Source organism: Podarcis cretensis (assembly GCF_951804945.1).
Source record: "Podarcis cretensis genome assembly, chromosome: 7".
In the NCBI taxonomy this organism is placed as follows: Eukaryota; Metazoa; Chordata; class Lepidosauria; order Squamata; family Lacertidae; genus Podarcis; species Podarcis cretensis.
The window spans coordinates 90,500,393-90,522,888 of record NC_137176.1 but is presented as its reverse complement, the minus strand read 5'-3'; the positions used below and the strand labels follow the sequence as shown (position 1 = coordinate 90,522,888).

The following is a 22,496-nucleotide window of genomic DNA, read 5'->3' as shown; positions in this document are numbered from 1 at the left end:
CCTGCAAGCAGATACATTCCTATAGCGAGAATGAGTCACGTGGCAGAGACTTAACAAGTAACTGCTACCTGTAGCAGACTTAGGCTTGGAAGTTAATGTGCAGGCCGAATAGGCCTCCCTGTTTCTGCTCTTGAGAATCTTAGTCTCATGGCAATATTAAAGGAAGCCAAATTAGTGCTCCCACCCAAGGCTAGCTTAAAATTTGGCCAACAGCGCTGCACACACTCAAATTAAAGCCAACCTTCGGGGATACTATAAACGAAAGTGATTCCAGCTAAGCTGGGAACAGCCCTGACTAGCCCCACAATTAAACAGGCAAAATGGGGGAACAGGGGCTCTTTCCCTATTGGGAAAGGCAAGCCACGGCTATAGGGAGAATCTTCCCACAGGGCAGGGTAAGGGGTGGGAAATCGAACAGGAAAAAGGGGGGGAATTAAATTATTTAAGGGACTAGAGAGGATTAAAAAGAAAGGGGAAATAAAGAAATAAAGAAATGTAACCAGACAATGAGAAGATTGTCCAAGTGCTCCATGTGATCCGGTGCAAAATGGCCAAGAGGACGTCCCCATGTCTGGCCCCTATATTTAAAGCCTCTGACCCCTCCTCCGAATTGGCAACAATCAAAATTCCCCAGCAACCCAATTAACCCCTTAAAGGCTAGGGTTGCTGACCAAATTTGCCTAGTCACGGCAGGGTGGCCTGTTCCCCCAACCGCAACACGTGCTCTCTGTTAGGGAGAACACGCTTTGTGCGCTTGAATCACTCCCGCAAAAGCAGCATTTGTCTTGCACCTTTTGCTCATTCCCAGAAACCCCTGTTGGAGTTCATGCGGGAAATCAATAATCCTGGCTCTTCACGTTTAGGCTGTGTCTACATGAGTGGCTTCAAATGCAGCGAGGTCATTTTCTGACGTTGCGTTTGTGCATTCCTGTACACGCCAGAGAGGGGTGCAGAGGTCTCTGGCTTTCAAACTGCGGCTGCGAGTTTCTCTCTCTAGTGGTTATTGGGCTGCAAAGCTCATTGCTCAGCCCTTCTAAAGGAGGCAAGTAGCTTAGGCAACGTTCTCCAAGTTATCATTGCAATCAAATTAAAGCAGCACCATGGGGCTTTGCGTGGGGACGCGGGTGGCGCTGTGGGTTAAACCACAGAGCCTAGGACTTGCCGATCAGAAGGTTGGCAGTTCGAATCCCCGTGACTTGGTGAGTTCCCGTTGCTTAGTCCCAGCTCCTGCCAACCTAGCAGTTCGAAAGCACGTCAAAACGAAAGTAGATCAATAGGTACCGCTCCGGCGGGAAGGTAAACGGCGTTTCCGTGTGCTGCTCTGGCTCGCCAGAAGCGGCTCCTTCGGCCAATAAAGCGAGATGAGTGCCGCAACCCCAGAGTCAGCCACGACTGGACCTAATGGTCAGGGGTCCCTTTACCTTTACCTATGGGGCTTTGCAGAGGCAGTCTGAGCCACGCTTTCTCCCCCAAAATTCTCCCTGCCCTTTTCATTTACTTCATTTAGACCATGGGTAGGCAAACTAAGGCCCGGGGGCCGGATCTGGCCCAATTGCCTTCCCAATCCGGCCTACGGATGGTCCAGGAATCAGCGTGTTTTTACATGAGTAGAATGGGTCCTTTTACAGTGGTACCTCGGGTTAAGAACTTAATTCGTTCTGGAGGTCCGTTCTTAACCTGAAACTGTTCTTAACCCGAGGTACCACTTTAGCTAATGGGGCCTCCTGCTGCCACCGCCATGCGATTTCTGTTCTCATCCTGAAGCAAAGTTCTTAACCCAAGGTACTATTTCTGGGTTAGCCGAGTCTGTAACCTGAAGCGTCTGTAATCCGAAATACCACTGTATTTAAAATGCATCTCTGGGTTATTTGTGGGGCCTGCCTGGTGTAGAATGTGTGCTTTTATTTAAAATGCATCTCTGGGTTATTTGTGGGGCATAAGAATTTGTTCATTCCCTCCCCCCCCCAATATAGTCCGGCCCCCCACATGGTCTGAGGGACTGTGGACTGGCCCGCTGCTGAAAAAGTTTGCTGACCCCTGAACTAAGGCATGGGTAGGCAAACTAAGACCTGCGGGCTGGATCCGGCCCAATCGCCTTCTAAATCCGGCCCATGGACAGTCCAGGAATCAGCGTGTTTTTACATGAGTAGAATGTGTCCTTTTATTTAAAATGCATCTCTGGGTTATTTGTGGGGCATAGGAATTCGTTCTTTCCCCCAAAAAATATAGTCCGGCCCCACACAAGTTCTGAGGGACAGTGGACCGGCCCCCTGCTGAAAAAGTTTGGTTCAGGCGTGCTCCAGAGGAAAGCAGAGCAAGACGTGTGGTGGTAGCTTGGCAGCAGGATTTGCCCGAAGTACAAGGTTGGGCTTCGGATTTGTTCCAGTCCTCTTTTAAAGCCACCCACGCGGGGGGGGGGGGGGCATCACTGCATCTTGTGGGAGGGAGTTCCATAGTTTAACTCCACAAACCTGATGAGAAGGTGCATTGTGCAAATGGGTGAAACATGGTCGAATTTGCCCCGAAAACCCCCCAAAATAGGAACAAAGAAGACAAACACGGTAGCACCAGCCCATATTTATTTAGCTGCGTTTACGTTACATGTAAAATTTATCACTGTAGAAGGGGGACTGGCAAGGAACTTTTTTTAAAATGGAATAGCTTGGTAGAATGACTTCCAAGCACTTTTTTTTGTGGGGAGATCTCATGTCATTTCCAAGTCAACTGGAGATGAGCTTGGGAGAACATGCCTGAAGTTGTATTTTCTAACTCAGCTGTACCAAACTGTGTCCCCTAGCCTTGCTCCAAACTCCCATCAATCCCCAGCCAACATGGCGGCTGGTCAGGAGTGATGGGGAGTTATAGCGCAATATCTGCAGGGCAACATTAGCCATCCTTGGTGTAACTTGATGCCTAAATTTCACCTGCCCACATAATCTATGCAGGTAAGACTTGACGGGGTCCAACTGCAATTCCATCCCTCTTCTCCTTCCAAACCTGGCTCCCTCTGTGGTCAGTACAGAATTGATTAAATTGTGCTGGAACTGATACCCAATTTTTATCATGTTCCTCTCTGTTTTCCTCCCTCTGCTGGGCTGCAAGCTCTCGCTTCAAAATTGCAAACCGCCTCAAACGGAAAAAAGCAACATATCAGTGCAAAAGAAAATAAGTTAAATAAATAAGACTTGAAGACAGTGCTGATTCCCTCTTGTGCAAAATAGTTGATCTTTCTATTCCACTAGATTAACTTTTTTTTTAAAAAAACCCTTTTGAAAACCACCAACCAATCTTCAGCACCGAATAATTAAATACAGTAACAATAAAGAACAAACAACAATTTTTCCTCAAAGCTATTTTAAACCACGCTGGTTTCCTCCTGGTTCACCAGATGTACGGGGGGGGGGAAATCTCTCTGGAACAGAAGAACCATGTAGAATGAAATAAGTCTGTGCCTGTTTTGTATATTTGGTGCTGTGAACATCAAACCCTGATTGTCTCTGCTGTATTAAACGGGTGCTAGCTCATGCAAGGCTGTGGGAATCGGATGTGCTACACGGAATTCCCTTTCAGCTAAGCCAGGCTTCCTCAAACTCGGCCCTCCAGATGTTCTGAGACTACAATTCCCACCATCCCTGACCACTGGTCCTGCTGGCTAGGGATCATGGGAGTTGTAGGTCAAAAAAACATCTGGAGGGCCGAGTTTGAGGAAGCCTGAGCCAAGTCCTAATACTGGAATGTCCCCCACTTCAAGAAAAATCAGCTGGCCACGGGTGGGGTCTGCCTGGAACAACTCTTTCTGCTAGGAGGCCTACAAGACGTTGCAGCAAAAAGAGTTGAAGGTCTTGTGTGGTCCACCTGGGCTCTGATGGGGTACATCTGTTTCCATTAAACACTGGAGGGACGTGGAACCTGTGGCCTTCCAGATCTTGTTTCCCATCATCCCGATGGCCTGGGATGATGGGAGATGTAGTCCCAGGAACATCTGGAGGGCCACAGGTCCCCCAACTCCGATTTAAAGTGTTTGCATGAAGACAGCTGTGTGTGAATGCGAGATGGCAGCAGATCTGTCACAGTAGATTGGGGTAGCCAAAACAATGCTCTGCAGATGTTGTGGACATCAGCCTCAACCAGCCTGGCCAACGAGGCATGCTTTAGTTCAACAACATCTGGAGAGCAACGTCGCTGGCTCCAGTTTGTAAGCAGACGACAACCCAGGCTTCCCCGCAAGACTGTTGCCCGTTTATACTTTGGTTTCTGCAGAGCCCTGGATCTGTGGTGACCTCAAATCAAAAAGTCAACTGGGTTCCCCTTTCATAGACCCAAAACACGTCTCTCCTCAGTTTTCTGGGCCATGATGGTCACCACAGAACTATCAGGGCTGGCTTTCGTAAACAAGAACAGGTTAAGAACAGGGGGATGGCATTCCTGTTCTCGAGTAATGCCCAGTGGATGAGGACAGGATCGCGACTAAATCCAGTGCTATACTACGGTTGGGTTGGCGTGACCTTATTTCCCTGTGCACGGCTGCTGACAGGGTGGAACCATAGAATTGCTCCACGTGGTCCCAATCCTTTGGGGCTGACTATCAAATTGGCTGGGTTTGTTGTTGCTGCAGTGCAAGAGCTTTCTTATTTTTCACGGTAGCTGAAAAGGGGAGTCTTAATAATCCTCAGCGATTCTGCAGGAAGGATCCTGCACCGAGGTCATAACGGGTTTGAGGTATCCCATTACTCTTCCTTGTTGTTTTCCTGCAAATCGCTCTCTGCCCGTAACTTTTGGCTGTTGACTTCGTTGTATTTCAACCAGTGTAGTATTTCCTCAGGAAGCTCAGGAGACTCCACCTATAAAAGCAGAGAAAGAAGGGGATATTATGCCATCTATATAACATCTTCGTGATGTTCTGCCTAAGGTTATAGCGTGCTGTGAATTTACCGCCTTGAAACTAGCGAAAATGCATAAAGGAGGGTCACCAATTTGTTATAGATGTGGGGTCATACTATCACACGTGGCGGACTTGTGCAATCATTAGGGAATTCTGGGATAATATCTATAACGAATTTAAGAAATTATTCAGACTAACCTTTAAAAAACCCCCAGAGATCTTCCTTTTAGGCATTTTACCATTACAAATTAAGAAAGACATAAGACCGCTGTTCATGTATGCCACCACAGCAGCAAGAATTATTGTGGTGAGGAAGTGGGAAAACGAAACAATAATGACAATTACGGATTGGCAGATACTCATGTTAGAATATTTACAACGAGCAAAACTGACGGGAAGAGTTAGAGGATTATTGAACCAGAAAATATTTGGAGAATGGAGAATATTTAAGGATTATGTAAGATCATATTGTACCAAACACACCATATTAGCAGAACTTGAGTGATACTTGTAAATGCAACAAATACCGTTTGTGGAGTAGGCGGGAGCGCTATTAAAGAATATAAAACTGTGCGAAAAAAACGACAGTATAAACAGTACAATGAGAATTCAACTTTTCCCTTTTCTTGCGAGGAATCCTATTCGGAATAAGGGAATTTTCCTTAAAAAAAGGAAAACGTTGACAGCTATGCAAATGATTGGAAGACTCGTTTTGTCAGAAGTCTTTTTTATTTAAGTATTAATTATTAAGATTAAGGGGTTTTTTATGTACGTAAATTTGCTTTTTCTTCTTTCTTTTTCCTGTATTTTCTTCTTTTCTTTTTTCTTAATTGTTTTTTCTTTAATTCTCTTTTTGTACTATGGGACTGTAAATTCTTTGTATAAGTGTGTAATTTAAATTAATAAAGATTATTACAAAAAAAAAGAGCAGAGAAAGAAGATGAAATAGTCCTAGGGGACAATGGGTGGCGGAATCCAATATGAATCTGAGGAACTAAAGCTGGTTTTCATGTGAGAGGAAAAAAAAGAAAAGACACAGCAATCCAGTTCTTGAAATCTGATTTCTAAACGTGAAAAAAGACCCAAATTTGGTAACGAAATTGGAATGACTGCCACAGCACTTTCGGATATTTGAAACTTTTGAAAAACCCTTCGTACATGTTTCATCTGTTGCGTAATGATGCTAACGACCAGGACGGGCGCTGTTGTGCAATGGGGACATAGATTTCCCATGGATCTGGGCGTTGTGCTGGAGGTGAGGGGTTTTTTCAGGCTTGGGGGAACCCTTTCTGGCTTACCCAGGCCAAGAAGTGGATCACAGCTTGCCTGTCTATTTAATAATAATAATAATAATAATAATAATAATAATAATAATAATAATAATAAATTTTATTTATACCCCGCCCTGCCCGGGCAGAGCTCAGGGCAGCTAACACCAATAAAATCACAGTAAAAAAAAACATGGTAGGGGGAAAAAACAAACCAATTTAAAATACAGGTTAAAATGCAATTTAAAATACAGCCTCATTTTAAAAGTAGCCAATAGATCAAGACCATAAGGGGAGGGAAAACACAAGGGTCAGACTGAGTCCAAACCAAAGGCCAGGCGGAACAGCTCTGTCTTGCAGGCCCTGCAGAAAGATGTCAAGTCCCACAGGGCCCTGGTCTCTTGGGACAGAGCATTCCATCGAGTTGGGGCCAGTGCTGAAAAGGCCCTGGCCCTAGTTGAGACCAATCTAAACACCTTGCGACTTGGGACCTCCAAATTGTTGTCATTTGTGGACCTTAAGGTCCTCCACGGGGCATACCAGGATTTGGCCAATGTTGTCGGACGTAGGTAGAAATATAGATACATAAAAGAATGCAAATTTGGCACTGTATCTCTCTGTTTGTTTGCTTAAAGAAGGCAGATTTCCAGGGGGGCGCCGAGTAATTTTTTTCTGGAAACGTGGCAGGAGGCCAAATAATTTTGGGAACCTCTGCTCTAACCTCTGCACCACAGGAGCTACTTGCAACTCACTGCCGTTCCACTCAAGATTTCCTCCTTTATATACTTGCCAGCTAAGAGATCACGTCAAGAAACTGACAAGGCAGGCTTGAGTCCACCAGCATTTAAATATGGAAGTGAGAGCTGGACCATAAAGAAGGCTGATCGCCGAAGAATGGATGCTTTTGAATTCTGGTGCTGGAGGAGACTCTTGAGAGTCCCATGGACTGCAAGAAGATCAAACCTATCCATTCTGAAGGAAATCAGCCCTGAGTGCTCCCTGGAAGGACAGATCCTAAAGCTGAGGCTCCAAGACTTTGGCCACCTCATGAGAAGAGAAGACTCCCTGGAAAAGACCCTGATGTTGGGAATGATGGAGGGCACAAGGAGAAGGGGACAGCAGAGGACAAGGTGGCTGGACAGTGTTCTCAAAGCTACCAGCATGAGTTTGACCAAACTGCGGGAGGCAGTGGAAGACAGGAGGGCCTGGCGTGCTCTGGTCCAGGGGGTCACGAAGAGTCGGACACGACTAAACAACTAAACAACAACCAGATTGTTTGCTGTTTCTATAATCCTATGTCACAGACTTCTGGCAATCCACTGGGACACAGCAGTGAGCATGCAATGGTATTCTCCCCTGAGCATCTTCCAAGAGCCTTATTAATGCAATTTCTCCTTGCCAGAAGCTCTGTAAATTACATAGCTGGCTCATTTGTAACTACTGGTAATTAGAAGGTTGTTTGTCTTCTCCTATGAATTCTGCTTCTCTGCTCATGGTGATATCAGGAAGCTCATGGTTTGTCCCTGACATGCTAGCTTTCTAGGTGAAAGGCATTTGGGGGTGGCGGCATTTTAATCTTTAATTATACAGGATTTACGCAACGCTTCGTCATCAAAAGCAGAGGTCGGCAAAAGAACATTTTTCATTTATGGAATAACGGCGGCCAGAATTTTAGTAGCAAGAAATTGGAAAAACATAGAAGATTGGCAAATCCTAATGGTAGAATATCTGCAGCTAGCAAAAGCGACAGGAAGGGTAAGGTGCCAACCAAAACAAAAAGTCTATAAGGACTGGAGAATCTTTAAAGAATATTTAGAAAACTATGCAGTAAAAGGAAGCACCTTGGCAGAATTAGACTGATCCCTATATTGTAGAAATAACAAAATAAAACAAAAAATTCCTTCCAGTAGCACCTTAAAGACCAACTAAGTTAGTTCTAGGTATGAGCTTTCGTGTGCATGCACACTTCTTCAGATACACTGAAACAGAAGTCACCAGACCCTTCTATATAGTGAGAAGGTGGGGAGGGGTATTACTCAGAAGGGTGGTGGGATTGGGTGATTGGCAGATAGCTGTGATGAGCCTGTTGACGACTCTTAACGACTGCAATAGGTCTTACAGGAAAAAGCAAGGGGTGAGAAGGTGAAAAGGTGTTGTAGAAATAAATTTGTAGGGAGGTAAAAAGAAACTATATAAGAAATATGTAACTGTGTGGTATAAAGTAATGGATAAAGTACAGTGAGATTAATTGGAAGTCATTTTTAATTTTCTTCTCTATAAGTTTTATAATTGTTTTCAGTACCAGGAGCATCTATGATGATAGTTATATTAATCTTGTTGTATCTTATAGTGTGGTGGTTTGTTTGATTCTTCTGTTATTTGTTCGTTTGATTGGATGTTTGTTTACTTGTTGGTCCATCTGTTTTTTCATAGATGTATTTATTTTAAATTAATAAAGATATATATATATGTACACCCCCCCCCCGTATTTTTCACTCTATAAGACGCACTTTTCCCCCTCCAAAAATTAAGGGGAAATGGACTTCCGGAGGCGGCGCGAACGGCAATGGCTGCCCTTTCCTAGTCGGGAAAGGGAAGCTCCGCCGAAAAAGGGTCTCCCGCTGCGGCGAAGCGGGGACCCATTCAGGAAAACCACAGGCAGTAGAAGCCTGTGGTCTTGGGGTCCGGCGGGCGCCAGGAGCAGCCCCCAAAACGTTGAAGGAGCCCCGTAAGGGGCTCCGGATCGCGGAGGGGGTTGCGGCGCTGAGGATCGTTCCGCAATCGGCGGAGTGAAGCCGCGTTGCTGCTGTCGGTGAGCGCTGTCCTTTCTTCCTAAACTACAGATTCGGAAAACAACAACCCGTGAGTAAACGGACTTTAAAAGTTTCGGGACTTTAAGTACTTAATTTGGCTGAAAGCGGAGTGACGAAAAATAGGAAGTCCGTCTTCCGCTGTCATTGAATCATTAAGCAAAGAGCCGGAGGAGTGGAGGCAAAGAGTGAACTTTTAACCTAACAGATCTGGGCATCCATGGAAATTATTTTTAAGCTGAATAAGGACTCTAAGTAATTGATTATATGATTTTTATGTGGACTTTGATACCTTTCTTCTATTTGGATTACAATTAAAGCAAGAAACCCAGGTGCTGGAACTGCCTGAGTAATTGAGTAGCCAGCTTGCAGGGCTGGATACTTTTGAACTTAAACTTTGAAACAATCTGAGGGAGTTTGAACTGGTTACTTTGAAGCATCTTTTGGAATACCAGCAAGCACTGTCTGAAACACTGAAACACTGTGACTTTTTAAACACTAACTCTGCTAAAAATTACCTTATTGAAGGCTCTCGGACATTAAATGGGATTACAATATTTTTATGGAAATTTGTCTTCTTTTCTAAAGACATTTTAAGTTCCCCCTAGAGGATTTGGGATTAATAGCAGTGACATTGTTTTACTTTCCCTTTCCCGGCCTCCTGTTTGATTATTACCATCTGGGCCGCTATTTCTCTCATGGGAACAACTCAGCTTGACCTTGAATTTTAGATAACTCTGGAATGAGTGGCGCAAGAAGAAAGGGACCGAGAACCAGACAAACAACTCTAACCGCAGTCTCCCAGGCACGTAGATCATCTGTGCCTACTGTGCTTACTTTGCCTACTCTGACTTCTGAGAAAGAAGCTGCTTTTCTGCCAGGGGCAGAAACTGAGGAATTTCAATTGGAAGAGATGGCCTCAGGAGGAATCAGCTCTACTTTAGAGAAAATTCTTGAAAAACTGGAATCTTTGGAAAAAAAAGTGGAATCTTTGGATAAAAAAGCTGATCAACAAACAGCTAAAATTGAACAAAATACTGAATGTTTAAATAGACTAACTGGACAAGTTGCACAAAATGTGCAAGCAATTGGAGAACTGAAGGAGACTGCAGGTGAAAATCGGAAATTGGCTGAAGATACCAGCCAAAGATTGGGAAATTTAGAGAAAGAGGTAAGACCACTCAGCAAACAAGTAGGTGAACACCAGACCTATCTTTCTATGATAGAACTACAGAATAGACAGACTAATTTAAGGATAAGGTCGATACCAGAGGTGGAAGAAGGCAACTTAGCTGAGTTTCTGACTAAAGAATTTTCCAAGTTTTGGAACCTAGAGGAAAAGGACTTCAAAATTACATCAGCTTTCAGACTTGGAAGACTTATAAAGAGAGAGAAGCCCAGAGACTGTTTAATAATATTGAGATCAAAGGAGGAAAGGGATAAGATTTTGGGCTTACATTACGGAAAGTCACTGGACATTCTGGATAAAAGAATCGAAATTTTTAAGGATATTCCTAAACAACTGCTGGATCTTAGAGCTGACTATTTGGAACTAACAAGACTGTTAAGGAGCAACACAATTATCTTCAGGTGGGACTTTCCTCAAGGATTATCTTTTACTTTTAGAGGGAAGAAGATTAAAATCAGATCACTGGAAGATAGAGACAAATTTCTGATTGCGTACGGAGAGGACCTTCAAAAAGGACTGGAATTACCCTCGGGGCCTGTAGTACCAGAGGTGCCTGCACCCTCGGATTCTGAAGACCCAGCGAACAAGGTACTACCCCTAGAAAAATAACCAGACTTATCCAGGATGTCTCTGCAACTTTTGAGTTGGAATATAAATGGCTGTAACATTCCGGAAAAAAGAAGGAAAATTTTTCATATATTGAAAAAGGAACAATTGGACATTATTTGCTTACAAGAAACACATGTGACTAGGCTCCATCGGAAAGTACTAATAAACAAAAGACTTGGTCAGGAATTTATATCTTCAGACAAAGTAAAGAAGAGAGGCGTGGTGATATATGCAAAAGAGAGCCTGTCACCCAAATTCTTATTTAAAGATGAATATGGAAGAATTTTGGCAATCGAAATACAACATCAAGGAGAAAAGATTCTGATATTAGGAATTTATGCACCAAATGAAGGGAAGTCGGAATTTTTCAAGAAGTTGCATGAGACTATGCTGGAACATCTGGATTATGACAACATCATCATGATGGGAGATATGAACGGGGTTGTATCAATAAATATGGATAAGTCACAAAGCCAGAATGTCACTAAAGATGGCAGACTACCAAAGACCTTTTTTGAAATGACTGACAATATGGACTGGATAGATATTTGGAGAACGAAGAATCCCTTGGGAAAAGAAGGAACATTCTTCTCTGAAGCTCAGCTGACTTGGACAAGAATCGACCAAATATGGATAACTAGAGGTCTGGCACCGAAGGTCAGAAAGGTGGAAATCTGCCCAAAAACCTGCTCCGACCATAATGCATTGAAAATGGATATGATACTATTACCAACTGGCTCCTTTAGATGGAAGATGAATGACAATCTGTTCAGAGATCAGGAGATTACTAAGAAGGCCCAGAAAGCATTGAAGGATTACTTTGAGATAAATATGAACACTGCGGTGGAAAAAAGAATTATTTGGGATGCAAGTAAAGCTGTGATGAGGGGGTTCTTGATACAACAGAACGTGGCAAGGAAGAGGAAACAAAATGACAGAAAAGATAAGATTTTGGAGAAAATAAAAGAATTGGAGAAGAAGTTAAGATCAAACCCGAAGTCCCTGCCGATCTTGAGAGAAATCAAATTCTATCAAGCACAATATTCTAAACTGATAAATCAGGAAATAGAGTGGAAGATTAAATTAATGAAACAAAAAACTTTTGAATCGGCAAACAAATGTGGGAAACTGCTAGCTTGGCAGTTGAAGAAGAGACAAAAATTGAATACAGTTACAAATTTGGAAATTGAAGGAAGAAATATTCAGAACCCCACGGAGATTAGAAAGTGTTTCCAGAAATACTTCAAAAAATTATATACTCAAGGGCCGCAGAATGAGGATGAGATAAAACAATTTTTGGAGAAAAATGGACTTAAAAGGCTGTCACAAGAAAATAGATCTCTCCTGAACAGTAAAATAACATGTCAAGAAATTGAACAAGCCATTCAAAACATGAAACCGGGCAAATCTCCAGGGCCAGACGGGCTAACCTCCAAGTATTATAAGATATTAAAAGACCATTTGATTCAACCACTGATGGAGGTTAGCAATGAAATTATGGAGGGGAGGAGGGCGCCGGAATCGTGGAAGGAAGCTTTCATCACATTGATACCAAAATCGGAAGCTGAAAAGACACAACTTAAGAACTACCGTCCCATCTCCCTTTTAAATGTGGATTACAAAATCTTTGCAGATGTTTTGGCAAGTAGATTTAAAAAAGTTCTAAATGAAGTAATTCATAAAGATCAGGCAGGATTTCTCCCAGGTAGACACATGTTTGCTAATACAAGGAACATTATTGACATTTTGGAACTTTTGCAAATTGATATAAATACAAAAGCAGTGTTAATCTTTATAGATGCGGAGAAGGCCTTTGATAATATCTCTTGGAAATTTATGAAGGGAAATTTAAAAGAAATGGGAGTGGGTCGGGGTTTTGAGAATGGGATTGATGCAATATATTCAGAACAAAAGGCTAAATTGATAGTAAACAATGTGGTCACTGAAGAGTTTAAAATTGAAAAAGGAACACGACAAGGCTGCCCGATTTCCCCTTTGTTATTTATATCAGTTCTGGAGGTGCTCTTGAATATGATTAGAGGGGACCGGTTGGTGGAAGGGATTCAGGTCGGAGTGAAACAATATAAACTTAAAGCTTTTGCAGATGACCTAGTTTTGACCCTGCAGGAGCCAGAATCTAGTACAAAAAGAGTATTACAACTGATTCAAGATTTTGGTCGGGTGGCAGGATTTAAACTAAATAAACAGAAAACTAAGGTGTTGGGGAAAAATCTGACAGATGTAGAGTCGGAACAGTTTCAGAGAGAAACGGAACTAACTGTGGTTAAAAAAGTAAAGTACCTAGGGGTAAACATAACAGCAAAAAATCTGAGTCTATTTAAGGATAATTATGAAAAATGTTGGTTTGAAATTAAGAGAGATTTGGATAGTTGGACAAAATTGAAGCTTTCTTTGCTAGGCCGAATTGCTGCTGTTAAGATGAATGTATTGCCAAAGATGTTGTTTTTGTTTCAAACATTGCAGATTGTGGACAAGACAGAGTGTTTCCGGAAGTGGCAGAGAGATATATCTAGATTTGTCTGGCAGGGCAAAAAGCCCAGAATTAAGTTCAAGATACTAACTGATGCGAAAGAAAGAGGGGGCTTTGCCCTGCCAGACCTAAAGTTGTATTATGAAGCCGCAGCCTTTTGCTGGCTAAAAGACTGGCTACTTCTTGAGGACACTGACGTATTGGACTTGGAAGGGTTTAATAATGCCTTTGGTTGGCATGCATATCTATGGTACGATAAGGTTAAGATTAATAAGGTCTTTAAGAACCATATTGTCAGGAAAGCAGTTTTTAAAGTCTGGACAAAATACAAAGACTTATTGGAAAATAAAACTCCGAGGTGGCTTTCACCTCTGGAAGCTAAGGCCCGAAAAAGACTCAATATGGAGGCCAACTGGCCAAAATATTGGGAAATATTAGAAAAAGATGGAGACAATTGGAAATTGCAGAGTTTGGAGAAAATGAAGGATAAAGTGCGAGACTGGTTACATTACGCTCAGATTAAAGAAGTTTTTAAAAATGACAAAAAGCTAGGGTTCCAGGTGGAGAAATCGAAGTTGGAAACAGAATTGTTAGAGCCAAAAACTAAGGTTTTATCAAGAATGTATAACTTGCTGCTGAAATGGAATACACAAGACGAAATGGTTAAATCGGTTATGATAAAGTGGGCTCAGGATATTGGGCATAATATTATGTTTGAGGACTGGGAAAGGTTGTGGACCACTGGGCTGAACTTCACTGCATGCAATGCTTTGAAGGAAAATGTAATGAAAATGATATATAGATGGTACATGACCCCAGTTAAACTTGCCAAAATATACCATTTGTCTGATAATAAATGTTGGAAATGTAAAGAACATGAAGGAACATTCTTTCACCTCTGGTGGACCTGCCCTAAAGTGAAGGCCTTTTGGGAAATGATATATAATGAGTTGAAAAAGGTATTTAAGTATACCTTCACTAAGAAACCAGAGGCCTTCCTTCTGGGCATTGTCGGCCAGAAGGTGTTAAAGAAGGACCGAACATTTTTTATGTATGCAACAACGGCAGCAAGGATACTCATTGCCAAGAGCTGGAAAACTCAAGATCTACCCACACTGGAAGAATGGCAGATGCAGCTGATGGACTATATGCAACTGGCCGAGATGACTGGCAGAATCCGAGACCTGGGAGAAGAGAGGGTTGAAGAAGACTGGAAGAAATTCAAGATTTATCTACAAAAGTATTGTAATTTGATTGAATGCTAAGAAGGATGCTAGATCATAAATAATTGCCTACCATTGAATTAGATTGAACTTGACGATAAGTGAGATTGAGGGAAACATAAATTTGTGGAGAATAGATTAAATTAACTGAATAAAATTTAAGAATATAAACAAGATGATAAATTGCTGGAAAAAATTTACAACGATGTAAGTGGGAGTGGGAGACGCGAGGGAGTCCAAAGAAGTTCTGAAAAATGTGTTATGATCCATGTTATATTGTTTATTATTTTTGCATTTTGTATTTTAAAAAATCTCAATAAATATTTATAAAAAAAAAAAAAACAAAAATTAAGGGGAAATGTGTGTGTGTCTTATGGAGCGAATGCAGGCTCCATGGCTTTGCGTTGCTTTCGCTGAAGCCAGGAGAGCAAGAGGGATCGGTGTGCACCTGGCTTCGCTTCGCGCTGCTTAACCGGCCCCCGAGCTGCCCGCTCAGTGAGTCCCCGTGCGCTGCACTAAACTGGTGCAGCGTGGCGCGTGGGCTCTCTTCCGCGGCTCCGGAAATCGCTTCTGCACATGCCCAGACACTGGAAATCGCATCTGCGCACGTCCGCAGCACCGGAAATCGCTTCTGCACATGCCCAGACACTGGAAATCACATCTGCACACATCCGCAGCACTGGAAATCGCTTCTGCACATGCCCAGATGCCAAAAATTGCTTCTGTGTAGGAACGATTTTCGGTGTCTGAGCATGTGCAGAAGCGATTTCCTGTGTCGCGCTGCGCCACCCTAGCCCACAGAGGATCTCCACGGGAGTGATCCGGCCCATGCCCAGTAACCCTTGCCGACCCCTGATCAAAACCTCTAAGCTGTTACACAAAATGTAATACGCGCGTTATAAATGCTGATGGAATCAGGTGTCAAGAACACGCTTCCCTGAAAATGTTCCAATTAAAAACTGGCAGTTTTAGAAATACAGTCGTAACCTTGGATCCCAAACGCCTCAAACCCAGAAGTAGCTGTTCCGGTTTGTGAATGTACTTTGGAACCCAAACGTCCGACGGGGCTTCTGATTGGCTGCAGGAGCGTCCTGCAGCCAAACGGAAGCCACGCTTTGGTTTCCAAACATTTTGGAAGTCGAATGGACTTCCGGAACGGAGTCCGTTCGACTTCCTTAATTTTTATTATTATTATTATTAACATATAAAACACATACATATAAATTTACAAAATACACATACACAACAAATTACCTTATTTTCATAACATAAAACATACCTACTTTGCTCTATATAATACCTACCTATACTGTACATTTCAACATACCTACACACCTACCCCACATGGACACCCACCAAGTGACTTGACTGCCAGCCGTTCTTGTTACGCTACTTTTTTTCTTCCAACTAGCTTAAACGCATTTCATTATTTCTTTAATCTCTTCTTCTATCTTGACTTTACTTTCCTTTCACTCTAATCCTTTTCTGGATTCACTCAATATCTGTCAGAAATTCTACTTTTTCCACACAAATTTTGATGTATTCCTTAAAGATAGCCCACTCCTTATTCACTTTTTGTACCATATCTCCTCTTATCCTCCCTGTTTAGTTCGGCAATATGGTAGTATTCCATCATTTTAGATAACCAGTCTGTTTTAGTTGGGACGCTGCTGCTTTTCCAATTTTTGGCAATCAATAACCTTGCCGCCATAGCTGCATACATAAATATTCCATTCGACTTCCAAGTTCCAACTGTATACATTTTTTTAAAAGCATGTTTGGATCCTAATGGCGCAGCTGTGCTTGTCATAGTGGGTATAATTATGGCCTCTCTACCCTTCCCATTGGGGACGCAGGTGGCGCTGAGGGTTAAACCACTGAGCCTCTTGGACTTGCCAATCAGAAGGTCGGCGGTTCAAATCCCTGCGACGAGGTGAGCTCCCGTTGTTCGGCCCCAGGTCCTGCCCACTGTAGAGGAATCAGCACAAAGCGTTTCCATAGTTTTATCTATGGAACTCCCTGCCACAATAGACAATGCTGGCCACCAGCTTTTAAAAGAGGGCTAGACAAATTCACAGAAAAGTATTCTTATGTCCCCATGCATGTTGAATTGTCTGAGGAGATCGATGGAAACTTTAAATTAGACAGTCCGTATTTCTGCCCTGGCTCAGCTGAATTCGCTCGCACATGCCTTTCGAATTGGTGGCATAATAATAATAATAATAATAATAATAATAATAATAATAATAATATATTATTTATACCCCGCCCATCTGGCTGAGTTTCCCCAGCCACTCTGGGCGGCTGAGATTTCCATAGATTAACCATACTTGGAGTACCTCCTCTGGTCTGCCCTGAACCTTATTTAATTCCATTTATGACTCCCTTTCCATAGAATATCTGGAGACAGTTTCGCAATAAAAAGCATCAGCAGTAAAAGACAATTACCCGGTTCCACAATTAGAACAATTAAGAATGCTTTCATATGTAAAAATAAAAGTAATTTAAAATCCAGTTCGGAAGCCAACCGAGATAAAGGTCTTCCAACATTCAGCTTCACTGGTGGCAGCAAGGCTCCTGAATACGAGTCATTGGTCACGGGAGGAGAGAAAATGCTTTTGTGCTTAAATCCTGTTTGCAGGTTTCCCTTTGGGGCAGGTGGTTGGGCAGTGTGAGAACAGGATCAAAGAGAGTCCACTGTCTTCCAATGGGATGGTTAAAGGTAAAGGGACCCCTGACCGTTAGGTCCAGTCGTGGCAGACTCTGGGGTTGCGGCGCTCATCTCGCTTTATTGGCCGAGGGAGCCGGAGTACAGCTTTCGGGTCATGTGGCCAACATGACTAAGCCACTTCTGGCGAACCAGAGCAGCGCACGGAAACGCTGTTTACCTTCCCGCCGGAGTGGTACCTATTGATCTACTTGCACTTTGACGTGCTAGGTTGGCAGGAGCAGGGACCGAGCAACGGGAGCTCACCCCGTCGCGGGGATTCAAACCGCCGACCTTCTGATCGGCAAGTCCTAGACTCTGTGGTTTAACCCTCAGTGCCACCCGTGTCCCTAGAGACTACCTTACACTGCGTTTAAAACCAAAATCGCATTTGGATAGAAACTGTTTCTCAGGCGGCTAGTCCTGGTCTTTATAACCCTGTACCTTCTTCCAGAAGGCAGAAGCTGAAAGAGATCATTTCCGGGGTGCGCACTATCCTGCGCTATCTCTGCAGCTTTCTTATGGCACCTGGAAGCATAGATTTGATCCAAGGTGGGAAGAGTGCACCCAATTATTCTCTCCGCAGTCTTTACAACCCTGGACAGCATATGTCGGAGGTTATGGAGTTATGCAGTGCTTTTTTTCCTAAAAAAAATGTTTAGGGGTACTCTCATTTTCCTACTCATATTGAAATACTGCCCCTCAAGGAGGCCAAACTTATTGGATTCACAAAAAGTTTAGGGGTACGCATACCCCTTGGTCCCACCAGAAAAAAGCACTGGAGTTATGCGACCCCGCCCCTGAGCCAAGGACATAAGTAACTCTACATTCTTTAGAAAACATCTGTATAGCTTTATAGAATAATGAAGCCATGCAAAAGCATTCACATTTAACTAGGCCTTTGGTCGACTGGCATCCAACGCCCCTTGTTAAATGTGTTGGGGAAGGGGAGAGCTATCAGGCTGCTTTTATTTTATGTATTTTGTGTTTTTATACTGTGCTTTTATCCTGTGAACTGCACCTGAGACCTGCAGGCATAGGGCGGTGTACAAATTTAATAAATAATAACATTATGTTTTTATGTAAGGTGGAAATCGCCCAAAGTGGTAATCTTTCGCAATATGGTGCTCTGTGGGAGGCCAAAATTTGTCACCTCAAAGGGATCTTCTGAATCATAGAAATGTACCGTCCAACATTTATCTGATGAAAATTGGGACATCCCATTCCATAATAATAATAATAATAATAATAATAATAATAATAATAATAATTTTATTATTTATAACCCACCCCATCTGACAAGCCACTCTGGGTGGCTTCCAACGTATTTAATTTTTAATGTTTTATTATGTTTTTATATAACTTCCCTGGACAGGGAAGACTGTAAAGATTGTATTGTTATCTCTTTGACTTAGGGGTTGCATAATTCCATATCCTCCAACATTTTTTCTGATGAAATAGGGACATCCTAAGGAAAAGCAGGACATTCTGGGATCAGATCAGGAATCGGGACGGCTTCTGTAAATCCAGGACTGTCCCTGGAAAATAGGGACACTTGGGAGGTTCTGTAAAAACCATTTCAACTGGCCTACTATTCCCCAAGTCTCCCTGAATAGTGAATTTGAAGAAATGGAGGCAGTGAGAGATTTTACTTTCTTGGGCTCCATGATCACTGCAGATGGTGACAGCAGCCACGAAATTAAAAGACGCCTGCTTCTTGGGAGAAAAGCAATGACAAACCTAGACAGCATCTTAAAAAGTAGAGACATCACTTTGCCAACAAAGGTCCGTATAGTAAAAGCTATGGTTTTCCCAGTAGTGATGTATGGACAAGATGGTTTTCAAAGATACCAGCATGAGTTTGACCAAACTGCAGGAGGCAGTGGAAGACAGGAGTGCCTGGCGTGCTCTGGTCCAGGGGGTCACGAAGAGTCGGACATGACTAAATAACAAAACAACAACAAAGGGACCTGCAATATACATCTTCAGATACATCAAAGCAGAGACCAAGCAGAAGAGCTTAAGAAATTAGGAATCTGCTGATTTCCCTACAATTGTAACGCACTGCTCCAGATGTTATACGATATCTAATCACACTTCCATTTCTTATATATTGCACTGTATCGTATTGCAGTTTGCACTCCATAGAATCCCAAATTGCAATACGGTATAATTCAATATAAGAAACAAATGAAACAATGGAAATAATGTGGCAGAACTACTGCAAGGCGTTCTACGTAGGGCTGCCTCTCAAGACAGTTCGGAAACTTCAGCTGGTGCAGAATTCAGCGGCCAGGTTGCTCATTGGACTGGCAAGACGGTTTGAGCATCTCACACCGATCCTGGCCCAACCGCACTGGCTACCAATTAGTTTCCGGGCCCAATTCAAAGTGCTGGTTTTGACCTATAAAGCCTTAAATGGCTCAGGACTGCAATACCTCAAGGACCGCCTCTTCCCATATGAACCTACCCGGACCCTGAGATCATCTTCTGAGGCCCTTCTTCATGTGCCTCCTCCTCGAGAGGTCCAGAGGGTGGCAACACGAAAACGGGGCCTTCTCTGCAGTGGCTCCCCGCCTGTGGAATGCTCTCTCCAGGGAAGTCCACCTGACACCCTCATTATACACCTTTAGGCACCAGGCAAAACGTTCCTTTTTAACCAGGCCTTTGGTTGATCCGATTTACATCATATGCCTTTTAAAGTGTGTTTTTTTAAAGGGGGGGCCTATTGGGTTGTTGTTTTTATTTTTATTAGGTATTTTATGGTTTTATATCTTGATTTTATTCTGTGAACCGTCCTGAGACCCCTGGGGGGAAAGGGTGGTATATAAATTCAATTAGGCAAACAAACAACAGTGCTAAATGTTTAGGTTTAGTGAATTATTAGGATGCGAAGAAAAATTTTGTACCCACTCGGCTTGCCCTAGCCCGTGGACGTAGCCAGGATTTCTAATTTTTTTTTTGGGGGGGGGGGGTTTGTAGGATTTTGTTTGGGGGGGCAGATCCACAAATATCACTGAAAAGTACACCATTATCTGAGGTTCAGGGACGCGGTTGGCGCTGTGGGTTAAATCACAGAGTCTAGGGCTTGCTGATCAGAAGGTTGGTGGTTCGAATCCCCGTGATGGGGTGAGCTCCCGTTGCTCAGTCTCTGCTCCTGCCAACCTAGCAGTTCGAAAGCACAAAGTGCTCTGATGGTGTTTCCTGCTTGGCAGGGGGTTGGAGTCGATGGCCCTTGTGGTCTCTTCCAACTCTATGATTCTATGATTCTAGGTAAAGGTAAAGGGACCCCTGACCATGAGGTCCAGTCGTGACCGACTCTAGGGTTGCACGCTCATCTCGCTCTATAGGCTGAGGGAGCTGGCGTTTGTCCGCAGACAGCTTCCAGGTCAAGTGGCTAGCATGACTAAGCCGCTTCTGGCGAACCAGAGCAGCACACGGAAACGCCGTTTACCTTCCCAACAGAGTGGTTCCTATTTATCTACTTGCACTTTGACGTGCTTTCGAACTGCTAGGTTGGCAGGAGCTGGGACAGAGCAATGGGAACTCACCCCGTTCTGGGGATTCGAACTGCCGGCCTTCTGATTGGCAAGTCCTAGGCTCTGTGGTTTAACCCACAGCGCCACCCGCGTCCCTAGCATCACCCGCATCCCACGAAGTGCAAGTAGATAAATAGGTACCACTCCTGCGGGAATGTAACCGGCATTTCTGTGTGCTGCTCTGGTTCGCCAGAAGCGGCTTAGTCATGCTGGCCACATGACCCAGAAGCTGTATGCCGGCTCCCTCGGCCAATAAAGCGAGATGAGCGCCGCAACCCCAGAGTCGTCCGCGACTGGACCTAATGGTCAGGGGTCCCTTTACCTTTAGGTTCTGCCCCAACCCCAAAAGCAGCTCAGCAACTTTGGCTGCCCCCCATTAACCCAAATCCTGGCTAAGCTCGTTCCCCCGCCCGGTTCCGACTCACCTTCCTGCGGCAGAGGATCTCGACGGCTTGCGCGGGGCTGGCCCCCACCACGTGCAGCCGGACGTGGAGCACGGCGCACACGAAGCCGTCCCGTGCGCGCACGAAGCGCTGCTCCAGGACGAAGGCGCGCGCGTCCCAGCCCAGCAGCCTGGTGCGCACGTCGAAGCGCTCGAGCAGGTGCAGCGAGCGGCGGTAGCGGCACGTCGAGGCGGCCAGCACCGTGTGCGCGCCTAAGCCCCGGACGGCGCGCAGCAGTCCGCAGCGGGTGAGGTGCGCCAGGCGCGCCAGGTCCGCCTCGCGCGGGTAGCGCGCGTTGTTCATGTGCACCAGGCAGTCTAGGTCCGACGGCAGCACCCGGCTGGCGAAGCTCTGCTCCTCCAGCAAGTCCCACACCGTGGGAAGCGCCCAGCGCGCGTACAGCAGCGTCACGGGCACCCGCAGCAGGTACCAGCCGTCCAGCAGGGCGAACAGGGCGGCCAAGGCCCCCAGAGCCCACGCCAGCTCCGCCATGGCGCAAAGGAAAGAGCTGGGCGCGCCGTCCAGGCGGTGCTTGCAGAGGAGCCGGGCAACGCGCGTGGGAAGCTGCGCTTGCAGCCGTCTTGCAAAGCCGGCGCCGGGGAGCGAAGGTCACGGCCACGGCTCCTCCTCCTCTTCCTTCCGCTGTCTTCCGCCCTCCTCCTCCATTGCGCGCAGAGCCGCCTCTCCGGCTTCCTGCGCAGGTTCAGCGTCTTCCTCGGCCGGCCTTATATAACGATGATGCTGCTTGTTGGCTTGCTCGAGTCTGCTGGACAGCTCCCCCTTGCGCGCCGCCAGCTCTCTGCAAAATTATTATTTTTATTTTTTCAACAGTTAAATGCCATGCAAAGAGACACCTTCCAGGAATTTTATAATATGTGAAATTTATCATATGCCTTTTCTTGTGGTTGTGCTGTTTAGCCTTTTTTTTAATTACGTTGTTAATAGAAGGTGATTGTTTTACTACCCAGACCCTGAGATCTTCTTTTTTAAAAATCATTTTTATTGATTTTCCAGTAAAAACAGCGAATCAACATCAATATCCAATTAAAAACAAGAAACTAAAATTAAAAAAGACCAAATTGTAATCCAAATTGTAATTATTGATTTTCCGGGGCTCCCCAAAGTCTGGACCTCTGAAGCCTATCTCCAAATCTTCAGTCCTGCCTCTTCTCGTTGTTTTCATGTTTTCCACCTTCTGGTCTTAACGCTTTAAAGTTCTCAAACCTGAGATCATCTTCTGAGGCCCTTCTTCGTGTGCCTCCTCCTCAAGAGGTCCGCAGGGTGGCAACATGAGAGCAGGGCCGTCTCTGTGGTGGCTCCCTGTCTGTGGAATGC

General features: G+C 44.3%; 1 protein-coding gene across 1 annotated transcript; it reads right to left on the bottom strand.

Moving 5' to 3' along the window:
- Positions 1-2,608: 2,608 nt before the first annotated feature.
- THEM6 (thioesterase superfamily member 6) lies at positions 2,609-21,928 on the bottom strand. Its single transcript, XM_079984540.1, has 2 exons — positions 21,144-21,928; positions 2,609-4,841 (listed from the first exon to the last, which is right to left on the bottom strand). Exons 1-2 carry the CDS (start codon positions 21,651-21,653, stop codon positions 4,728-4,730), a joined length of 624 nt encoding a protein of 207 aa, XP_079840666.1. The 5' UTR covers positions 21,654-21,928; the 3' UTR covers positions 2,609-4,727.
- Positions 21,929-22,496: the final 568 nt, after the last annotated feature.

What these genes read in the sequence shown, in the direction of transcription:
- THEM6 (XM_079984540.1), bottom strand. Translation starts at nt 21,653, where the DNA reads ATGGCGGAGCTGGCGTGGGCTCTGGGGGCCTTGGCCGCCCTGTTCGCC. An exon ending in AGATCCTCTGCCGCAGGAAG is followed by an intron (nt 4,842 to 21,143) that starts GTGAGTCGGAAC and finishes CTGCTTTTATAG; the next exon opens with GTGGAGTCTCCTGAGCTTCC.